The 10933-nt window shown below is 45.7% G+C and overlaps 1 protein-coding gene across 1 annotated transcript; it reads left to right on the forward strand.

Annotated features, from left to right (window-relative positions):
* The first annotated feature begins 1055 nt into the window (after window positions 1-1055).
* CTSL (cathepsin L) lies at window positions 1056-6364 on the forward strand. Its single transcript, XM_059833639.1, has 8 exons — window positions 1056-1090; window positions 1595-1730; window positions 2086-2208; window positions 2290-2445; window positions 2794-3018; window positions 4550-4718; window positions 5047-5164; window positions 5969-6364. Exons 2-8 carry the CDS (start codon window positions 1605-1607, stop codon window positions 6066-6068), a joined length of 1017 nt encoding a protein of 338 aa, XP_059689622.1. The 5' UTR covers window positions 1056-1090; window positions 1595-1604; the 3' UTR covers window positions 6069-6364.
* Window positions 6365-10933: the final 4569 nt, after the last annotated feature.

Here is a 10933-nt window from a genome sequence, read left to right on the forward strand (position 1 = left end):
GTTAGACGCAAACCAAGTCCATGTGTAAATCTTTTAATATCTCACCTGTGCTGCAACTCTTGGTGTCACAAATAGTGTTTGCCAGCAGATATTACTGGATGCTACACATAAAAACACTAGCCACACTGGTGGCAGAATACCTGACTCTTATCAGGCTCGGGTCCTGAGGGCGGAAAAAGCAGTTTTCAGACATTAAGTTATGGGGGAATAAGAAGCACTTTCCTGGAAACATTTCTCATACCAGTGTAACCGCCATGCTGCTGGGACCCTGCCCAGGGGGAGATGCTCCCTCATACCTGCCAGGTGCCAGCATCAGGGAATTTGCCTCACCTGATGCGTTTTAACAAAAACCAGCAGCGTGGTTGCAATGGCGGCAGCTCTCCCGGGTAGGAGCTGGCTGTGGCATGGTCTGTCACCCCTCTGAGGGGGCACGGGGTGCTGAGGCACGTACACCCGCCCGGCTGGCGACCATCGGCGCCGCATGGGAGCCACCTCAGCGACCCGACCTGAGCAAGAGCCATCAACGGGAACACGGGGACGGGGCTGGGTCTGCAGCTGCAAACACCTCGCCGTTTTTGTCTTCTTTTCTCCAGGTTTGGGTTTTCTTTAGCCTGCCAGTTGCCAGCTTTAAGTCCTCCCTAGGTTAAATTCCAGCCGGCTTAGTGTGCTGCCACTATCTCCAGCCTGCCGGCACTCGTAACAAACATTTAGACAAACATTGCCCAACATAACGGCTCCGGCGGTGCGAGATGCCCCCCGGGCGGCCCCACATCGTCTTCAGGAGCTCCCGGCCACTGGGGCTGCCCGGGTTTCACCGCCTGGCAGCGGGGCCCACTCCCCTCGGGTGACCGCCGGCAGCCCCCGACGGGCGGCGGGGGAGCCCCGGCGAGGCCCCCCGCCCCGGCGCAGACCCCCGCCCTCTGCCGCGGCCCGGGCCCTGGCGGGAGGCGCGGCCCAGCGGGGCGAGGCCCGGCGCGGCCGCCAATCGGCACGGCGGGGCGGGCACGGCCGCGGCGGCTATAAGAGGGGCCGCGGGGGGTGAGCGGCGCTGGGCCGGGGAGTCGGGAGAGCGCCGTCGGGGTTGAGTGAGGTGAGCGGGACGGGGGAGGGTTGCGAGGAGGGGGAGCGCGGGTGGGCCCCTCCCGCGGGCCTTGGCTCCGTCCTCATCTTGCGGCGGGGCGGCTCCCGCCGGGAAGGGGCCGCCGTTCCGGCCGCTTCCCCGGGAGGCTGCCGGCCACCCGCCCGCCCCGCGTCCTGGCCCCGCCGCCCGGGCTTGTTTACAGTCGCGGCCGAGGGCCCCGCTCCCCGGAGGGGGACGGGCAGAGGCCGGGTCCGTTCGTGGGGCCTCCGGGAAAGGCTCGGCGCGGGTGGGGGCAGCCAGCCGCCCTGCGCGTCCGCCCCGGAGGACGTCGTTTGGGGTGCGCGGTTTGCTTTTCTCCTGTGATCGGCTTATGAAGGAGCGGGGGCACAAGCTTTGTGTCGGCAAACAGGCTCGTTTCGGGTCTGGCATCCCCTCCGCGCTCGGGGCTGCGAAGCGCAGGGCGGCTTGGCTGCGCGTTGCTCTGTCTGACCGCTGTGCCTCCGTTCCCGGCAGATCCGCCAGCATGAATCTGTGTCTGACCACGCTCTGCCTCTGTTTGGGACTGGCCTTCGGCGCTCCGAGAGTAGACCCCGATCTGGACGGCCACTGGCAGCTGTGGAAGTCGTGGCACAACAAGGACTACCATGAGGTGAGCACCCGGGGATATGTGCTCAGCTCAGCAAACACTGAGTGCGCAGATCTGGGCCCTGCCAGCTGAGTCATGTCTGCTTTGTTTTAACGCTGGCTATGGTCTGCACTTGGGAAGGATAATCCCCCTCTTTCTAGGTCCCTTTCCTGTGTTTGTGCATCGACTCAGCTGTACTGTGCTCTTGTTTTTGTTACAAGGGTAGCACAAAGACTGTCTCTTTAAACAGTGTTTGGACTTACCATTTGAGTAGTCTGCATTTGCCCGAGTTTGCTACAAGCTGTAGCAAAGCACGTTATTGTGCAAGTGAACTTTGTTTGAACTGCCTCCTTAATTCTCTTGTTTTCTGGCCCCTCAGAGAGAGGAAAGCTGGAGGAGAGTGGTGTGGGAGAAGAATCTGAAAATGATTGAACTCCATAATCTGGATCACACATTAGGAAAACACACTTACAAGTTGGGAATGAATCAGTTTGGTGACATGGTATGTATGGAGGCATGAAATACACAGTTCTAAACAGTGGTGTGTAACAGATGGTGACGGCATGCCTTGAATTTTCTTCAGACAACTGAGGAGTTCAGACAGCTGATGAATGGCTATGCACACAAGAAGTCAGAAAGGAAGTACAGAGGATCCCAGTTTCTCGAGCCCAGCTTCCTGGAAGTGCCACGATCAGTAGACTGGAGAGAGAAGGGATATGTAACTCCAGTTAAAGACCAGGTATTCTCCGATGGTGGATTTCTAACCAGTTATAGGTCCAGTTTCCTGAATGCTTCCTCCACTTCCATAGAGAGAAAAACACTGTGGACTTGTTTAATGAAGCCTAGCTTACTAGATTAAGTGACATTTTGATAAAATTGCTGTACCCCTTTAGAATTTTTTAGGAGTTCTGTACTAAAGGTCTAAGAACTGAAAAGGCTGTAGTATCTTCACTTGTGCATGCTAGGAGTGTGAAACTGAAGTTGATCTTGTGCCTTTTGCATTTTTCATGTTTAGATCGGTGGTAAGGGAACTATAATTGCCTAATCTGTCCGGATTTGTAACTTGTGATTTCATTTCTTGCTTCAGGGTCAGTGTGGCTCTTGCTGGGCTTTCAGCACAACGGGAGCTCTTGAAGGGCAGCACTTCAGAAAAACTGGCAAACTCGTTTCACTGAGTGAACAGAATCTGGTGGACTGTTCTCGCCCTGAAGGGAATCAAGGCTGCAATGGCGGTCTCATGGACCAGGCTTTCCAGTATGTGCAGGATAATGGGGGAATTGATTCAGAGGAATCCTACCCATACACTGCAAAGGTAAGTGTAATAGCTGAACTTGAATTGCAGGTGTCACGTCTTTTGTGTGGATGAACTATGTGTTGAGAAACTCATACCTAGAAGTGAAAATGTTTTAAGTAGTAATCATACATCTGTTCTTGCTGTTGCATCTTTCCTAAGAAAACTAGAATGACTGCTAGCCCCAGTAGGAATCACATCCTGCACTAGTCTTTGAGGTCAAAATCTTACCAGACCAGTTGGAAAAACTAGAGCAAATATTTTTATTCCTCCCCCTCATTGCTGCCCTCCTATCGGATGTCATGTCTTATCTTAGTTGACACACCAAACCAGGACCCAGCCCTTGCTAACAGTGCTACTTAGTCGTAGGGGTGCAATTCAGCTTCTCATAACTGAGCTATTATGGGATTGCTACCCATAGACCAGCTAATCCCTTGCAGCTGGTGTGATTTGTGTTTTAGCAATAGTTGTTGGCAATGCCTTAAGTTCTATTTCTGGACTAAATTGTGCATAAATGCAGATAATGGGCAGACTTCTAAATACCTCTAATGATCTAACATGAGAGGACAAAAGAGCAGTAGTAAATTGTGGTAGCACTTGAGAGCCTATGGTTTGGGCTCCTCACTACTTGGAGTTTTGCTCACTATAGAGTATCTTTCCATGCAGCTTATTCTGTGTTGACTGAATGTGCAGTAGCAATGACATTTGTGAGCAACATAGAAGCCTTTGGATTTGGGTTGCTGTTTGCCTGCATCCCTGTCATCTCAATTTTTTCCTAATCTTGACTCTTCCAGAGATCCTAGTTGGTTATAGGAAGTACCTAACTTGCTGAGTACAAAAACTAAGCAACTGAGGTGTATTCTGTGTTCCTTTAGTTGGGGGAGGCAACTTTAGTACTAATCTTACCACACAGGTAAGGGAGGGATGTGCTTACTTCAGTCTGTTTCAATTTTATATGGCCTGATGTCCAAACTAGGCATCTCCTGAGGTAAATGCCTGTGGCCCCAACAGTTCAGGCTTCATTGTGAAAGAAAAGTGAAGAAGCAGCACAAAATACATGAATACTGTATGTAAGGTCATGGTAATACAGGTGACTAACTTCCAAATAATTCTGTACATTTTGTCAAAGTATGACAAACTAAAATTGTGCATTTTAAGTGCTTGCTCAATGAGCAGTTTCTGGATTGCTTTGTAATTAATGAATACTTGGTTCTCTTCCATTGCCCATTAATGCTTTCTGGGCTGCTTTCCCCCCTGAAAAGAGATTTGTCCTGCCCACCAAAGAAGGCAGGGTTCCAGGGTGTGATCGTCCTTTGCATCCCAGTAAATCTTCCCTTTTGGGCCCCACTGTCCTTTGCTTTTTCTGTACCTTTGAGAAACTCAAAAGCAGCTTCTGTGTTCTCCCTCTGCTCTTTCAAAGTGCTGCTGAAGCAATTTGATCCTCTTCAGTCCCTTGTTTTCAAGGCAGCAAAGTCACAGAATGTCTGGTAGTTCCTGTGCTCACCTGTGTTAAGTGGAGAACTATGTAATAACTAGGGCTTTCTTTATTTAGGATGATGAAGACTGTCGCTACAAGGCAGAGTACAATGCTGCTAATGATACTGGCTTTGTTGACATCCCTCAAGGACATGAAAGAGCTCTCATGAAAGCAGTAGCAGCTGTGGGTCCAGTGTCTGTTGCTATTGATGCAGGCCACTCTTCATTCCAGTTCTATCAGTCAGGTGGGGATTTGTTAGCAACTTGCATGCAGAGAACTCTTTTGAATAGTCATATTCCTTACCCTTCAGTTTAACAGGTGAAAAAACCCAGCTATGATCCTGTGACATAGGACATAATGAGGAGTCCTTTTATTCTGGTCCAGGTTCTCACTTTGTACTTCTCTTGCATATCTGTGTACTTGTCTCTCAGTTTCTGCCATGATAAACTTATGACTCCTTTCTCTGACTCTTGAAGCTATGCATCATTTAATTTAAAATACCCAAAGCTTCTGGTGAGGGAGAAGGGTTTCCTGCAGATGAGTTGTTCACATGTGAACTTACACCTCCGCAGGTATCTATTATGAACCGGACTGCAGCAGTGAAGACCTGGACCATGGTGTTCTGGTTGTAGGTTATGGCTTTGAGGGGGAAGATGTAGATGGGAAGAAATACTGGATTGTTAAGAACAGGTAAGATCTCTGTGCCTTGTACCCTTTGGGGGTAGCGGGGGAAGGGAAGGTAGTTTGTCACTTGTAGTGGGGGGTAGGGTGACAATAGTAATTAAAATCTGCATGTAGAAAATCTGGAGACTGTTCTCGGATTGTATAGTATGACAAAAGTTAAACATGACTTATGGTGCTGGCAGCCTAATAAAGTAGGCCCAAAGCAGCAAACTCATTCTTCTGCTTCTTCAGTTAATTCAAGGAAACTCAGTACTGGAACAGCCCATGAAGCTAGTAAATGTTAAAGTGGTGGAGCAGAAGGAAACCAGGTTGTGGGGATGTAATGGATTTTTTTTTTTTGGAAGCAGAGTGCTGCTCACTGGAGTGAAATAGGGTAACACTTGAACTTTGAAGATGGAGTTACCTCCTAGATTGGAGGGAAAACAATAAATTAATGCCAAAGGGCACATCACATGAGCTTGTCTCATGTTCTCAGCATTACTGGGGCCCCACCCTGAAGTGCTGCATGCAGCCTTGCTCCTCCCTTAAAGTTGGCTGGGAGCAGTGTCTGAGCTTCAGGCACCTGTAATCAAGGATTGCACATCAAGGACTCCGCGAAGCAAGAGGCTGGCTGCACCCTTTATTTCTGTGAGCTTGGGGTGCCTCTTCTGTAACATGCATTTAATGGCTGGAAAGCACTTCAGTTTGGCTGCAGCTATCTTGATTTTTCTACGCAAATGTGGAAGGCAGCAGTTTTGAATTTAAACACTTATGGGGGTGTAAATAAGTCTCTTCTGAGTATGAAAACAAACCCTTTACTTCTGTTTTCAGCTGGGGTGAGAAGTGGGGTGACAAAGGATATATCTACATGGCCAAGGACAGGAAGAACCACTGTGGAATAGCAACAGCTGCTAGCTATCCACTTGTATAATTTGAAGACTGAACATTTCAGTGCGAGAGGGGTTTAAACTGAATGACCAAACCCATGTTCACACATGTGGTAAACGTGTATCCTTCAAAAGTCAACTTAATTTTTTAAACTTTTGAAGTATGTTTTACATGTTGGTGACATGCCACTTATTTTGAATTTATGTAAATGTTGGTATGTAAACAGCTTGTAATATTGCTGGCTTTTGACTGCTTAATCTAATAGATTCTTCTTTGTATTTTTTCCCTTTTTTTAAATTGCAATGTGCCCAAAGGCTTACTTTTTAATAAACACTTAAATTCCAGTGTGTACAGATGACTTGGCTTTTTGATCTGTGTTTTTCATCAAATAGGCATCCTAAATCATATTACGAACTGAAGCCTATATGTGTGCCTCTCCATCAGTTACTAAAATGCAACCCTATCTAGGAATGGCTAACAGCTGTTATAAAATGGAGTGTAGTATTTGTGACAATTTTTTTAAAATGGGCAGTGGAAAAATGACTTATCAACCAAAGTAGAAGTAACTGAAAAGCTGGCCTTCACTCTCTGAAACTACTTGCTCCCCACAATGTGTCTGCAAGTGAATTTTGGCTTAGTCCTGTGACCCAGAGGCAATACCATCTCTGGTTCTTTCTGCTTCATAACAAAGATTTTCAGTCTTTTCATGTCCTGCATGCAACATGTGATCTCCACTTAGCTTAATACCATCAATGTTTTCTTATGCCACCTTGAAGTACCACACTTCTGCAGTTAGAGCAGTTGTCTCCTTTTGAGACAGCAGCTGGGCTGTTCAAAGAGAAAGCTTGTTTCTTGATATACACAGTATACCTAATACTGTCTTCCACCTGTAACAGCTTTGGCTGGGGAAAGAAGTGGTGGGGGGAAGGAATGCTCTTCCTATGGAAAGTGAAGTTGGGCCACTCTGTTAATCCCTGGATACTGAATGGGTGACTGCACTGTTGTGACCCCTACGGTGGTGACACTGTATCCTCTTCTGAGAGGACTTTTCTCCTCTGCAGGTATCTGTGCTGCTGAAACATGATTACTAGCTGTTAAATAGTATTGTTTAGATGTGTTTTGGGTACCAGTAGTTTCTACAAAGAAGGATGAATTGGTAATGCCAAATCTTTCTACCAGGAGGGGAGGACTTGCCTTATTTTTTCAGTGCTGACTTGCCCCCTCTTGCATTTGGGCTGGAGAGGAAGGATGCTAGTTCTGCAACTTAACTAGCACCAGTTCAGAGTTTATGGACCCATAGGTTTTTATGCATAGTTCCCTTCCTGAGTCTGATAGCCAAGCATGCATGGGAACACTTGGACTACAAGTTACAGCAGCTGAATTTCTTTGTAGATAAGTCTCAAGCTTGCATTTCATAAACACTTTTTGAAAGAAAAACAAGATGAGGTATCTAGAAATATCAAAACTTCACTACTGTTCAGTGTGACTCTGTCCACGTGATGCTTATAGATGAGTTCTTTCAATCTGAATCTCCCTACAAACTTTTTTTTTTAAAAGGAAGAGCCTCCTTCAACTCAGTGGTTATTTAACAAGCCACAGCAGAAATACCGGTTAGAATTTAGCTATTAAGCTGACTTGCTAATCCTGTTATGGAGAGCATCTATACTGCTTGGCAAAAGCTATGGAGAAAATTAATATGGAGCTCAACTGGTGGTCCTCGAAAGGCTTATGTTCAGAAGGACATCACAATGGTCTGTACATTCAAAATGCGGGGTAAGATCAAAATGCTGCCGGGGAAGTGACTGCATAAACTCCTTATGCAGTAGCTGCTTTTCATTCTTGCTGCCCCAGAACTGGGGTGGACAGAGACCTGTCTCTAAACACTTCTGAGTCCTGGAAGCTGACATTACTGTGAGCTTAGTAGCACTTAAGGTATTACTGGTTTTCTATATTGATTAAAACAACAAGACAGAATATCCAGTGCAGGGTGAGACCAGTACAAAGCCTGCTAGGACTTGAACAGCTGCAAAAAATGGGCAGCAGGGAAAGGTGTTTGATTACAAAGGCCAAGGTTAATAAAAGTTGCTGGGAAAACAAGATATTTTTATGAACAGACGGGAAATGAAAAGGAAATAACTTTCCAAAGTATATGCACATGAATGGGAATGTAGCTTGCAAAAAAGGCATTGGCCTCTGATTTTTTTGGAAATAAAATGTGATAATACAGCTGTTTGTATGCATTAAAACTTGCTGACTATTCTGGCTGAATATCCTCTCTTTCGAGTGGAATAATCAAGAAGGGGACAGGGTAAGTCAGGTCATGCAGATAACTCGATATTTACACAGTCTTCTTAGGTAACAGCTTCACCCAGAATTGCCTTATATGACACTGTAAACATTAAAATTTTGTGTGAGTTGCAGGTAGGCATACTGGTAGAAATTTAAAACCTGTTACATTTCAAGAATTACATTAAATCTGGTTTTGTGATTCAACTGCAGTGGCCCTATCTTCTGTAGAGCTGTTTCTTCTTTCATTTACTTTAGAAGTACCATTATAAAGTAGCAAATGATTCTATAATGCTGTATGTCCTGTTAGGGAAAGTGTCATCTCTCTTCAAAATTGTTCCTTTCTGAACATACAGCAAATGCGCGTTATGCATGCACATACAGAAAGCTCCCGAGTTGTTCCCAGAAAAGCTATGGGTAATTAAAGCTCTTCATGACTGTGTTCCAATATTTTTTTCCAGGCTTTCTTAGGTTTCATATGCCTGCTGATAGCTGAAGTTGCATTTATTACAAGATTATTATTTTTAAAGATACTAGTGCACATGTATTATCAGTGAAACGTCCTATCTAGACTGCCCAGCTTAGGCCCTGTCTAAATTACAGCTACTGTTGTTACTGGGGTCTTAGACTCATGCATATCTATATATGTGATTTGGGCACTGTTACATGCGTGGTATATGGCAGTTCTGTACAGTGATAAAGCCTGCAGTCATTGCTTGCTTTCATCTTCATTGTGAAAATGAACTGTTTTATTTAAATTTGGGAAGCAAAAAGGTTTTGCATTTCGTTTCAGTGTGCTGGTGCTTCTTAGATAGACTGCTTGTCCTAAAGGTCTCGTAAGAATAACAGTTTCTCTGATCTGCCTGGTGAACGACTGTATTTATCAGTAGTTGGTCATGAGTTTCTAAAGACGAGTACTCTTGAGGAAAGAAAAACCATGAAAAGAAATTATTCCACTTACACATGAAGTGCTGCTTCTTTAAACTTCAGTGAGAAATGAATTTAACTGTCATGTAGGAAACTATTTCTTTTCCCTTTAAAAACAGTCATTTTCTCATCCTGTCTGTGACTGCTAAGTAGAATGGAATTTTGCTTTTTTTAATGTGCGTTGTTTTTCATCTTTGCTAATGTTAAATCAATTTCCAAACATAAACAGTGGAATAAATAAGCTTATTATCCCCCTACACAATCCATGCAGGAAAGTAATTTTCAAAATATTTTGAAGGACTGCGGTTACAAAGTATTTGTCATCTCACTCTACTGAAACCTCATAGGGAGGCAAACGTGATGAGTTCTGTCAGTGAAGTTTTACTCTCGTGAATGATTAACTGGTTATCTGCATAAGGGTGCTTGGCAAACACAGCATTCTGAGACAACCAGAGGTATGGGAAAATGGGAATATCCGCTTCAAAAAACCAAGAAGACAAAACCTCTAGCTTTTAAACATCAGCTATGCAGTATATTCTCTTTAGTTAATCTCCTGGATTGAATAAAAAATCCTGCCATGTATCTCTTAGGCTTAGTACCAGTTAACCAGTTTTTATATATTAGAGATTAACTGCAGTCAGTTTCTGGCTATTAACCAAGGCATTGAGCGTACCCTGATGGCTGTGATAATGTAGGCTGATGCTTCTGCTTTCTAGCTCTCTTTTCGCTTTATTAAGGTATATGACAGATTGAGAGCCCATTTTTAATTGTAGTCTGTCCCAATAGCCTTCACTCTTTTTGTTGGAAAGCCATAGCACGAAATCCTAAGACTTAACTAATACACTGTTTTGAAAAAAAGAATTGTTTAAGATTGAATCGCTAATGGGGATGTTTTCTCTCATTCTGTAATCAGGGCTTTATCAAATCATTAGTGAAATTTCAGGTAAGTGCAGGGCCACCTAAAGCATTTGGAAGAAAAGATATAATCGGACACAACCGCTGTGATCCAGGAGGAAGCAGTTAACGACCTGCTATGCCACCTGGACACTCACAAGTCTATGGGGCCTGATGGCATCCAGCCAAGGGTGCTGAGGGAGCTGGCGGAGGAGCTTGCCAAGCCGCTCTCCATCATTTATCAACAGTCCTGGTTAACAGGGGAGGTCCCGGATGACTGGAGGATTGCCAATGTGACGCCCATCTACAAGAAGGGCTGGAAGGAGGATCCGGGGAACTACAGGCCTGTCAGCCTGACCTCGGTGCCAGGGAAGATTAAGGAGAGGTTCATCCTGAGGGCGCTCACAGGGCATGTACAGGACAACCAAGGGATCAGGCCCAGCCAGCACAGGTTCATGAAAGGGAAGTCCTGCTTGACCAACCTGATCTACTTCTATGACCAGGTGACCCACCTAGTGGGTGAGGGTAAGGCTGTCAACGTTGTCTGGACTTGAGTAAAGCCTTCGACACTGTCTCCCACAGTATTCTCCTGGAGAAGCTGGCGACTCGTGGCTTAGACAGGTACACTCTTCGCTGGGTAAAAACCTGGCTGGATGGCCGAGCCCAGAGAGTTGTGGTGAATGGAGTGAAATCCAGTTGGTGGCCGGTCACAAGGAGAGTCCCCCAGGGCTCAGTTTTGGGACTGGTCTTTTTTAATGTATTTATTGACGATCTGGATGAGGGGATAGAGTGCACCCTCAG

The sequence above is a fragment of the Gavia stellata genome, chromosome Z (genome assembly GCF_030936135.1).
Source record: "Gavia stellata isolate bGavSte3 chromosome Z, bGavSte3.hap2, whole genome shotgun sequence".
In the NCBI taxonomy this organism is placed as follows: domain Eukaryota; kingdom Metazoa; phylum Chordata; class Aves; order Gaviiformes; family Gaviidae; genus Gavia; species Gavia stellata.

What these genes read in the sequence shown, in the direction of transcription:
- CTSL (XM_059833639.1), top strand. Translation starts at nt 1,605, where the DNA reads ATGAATCTGTGTCTGACCACGCTCTGCCTCTGTTTGGGACTGGCCTTC. An exon ending in CCTACCCATACACTGCAAAG is followed by an intron (nt 3,019 to 4,549) that starts GTAAGTGTAATA and finishes TTCTTTATTTAG; the next exon opens with GATGATGAAGACTGTCGCTA. An exon ending in TACTGGATTGTTAAGAACAG is followed by an intron (nt 5,165 to 5,968) that starts GTAAGATCTCTG and finishes TTCTGTTTTCAG; the next exon opens with CTGGGGTGAGAAGTGGGGTG.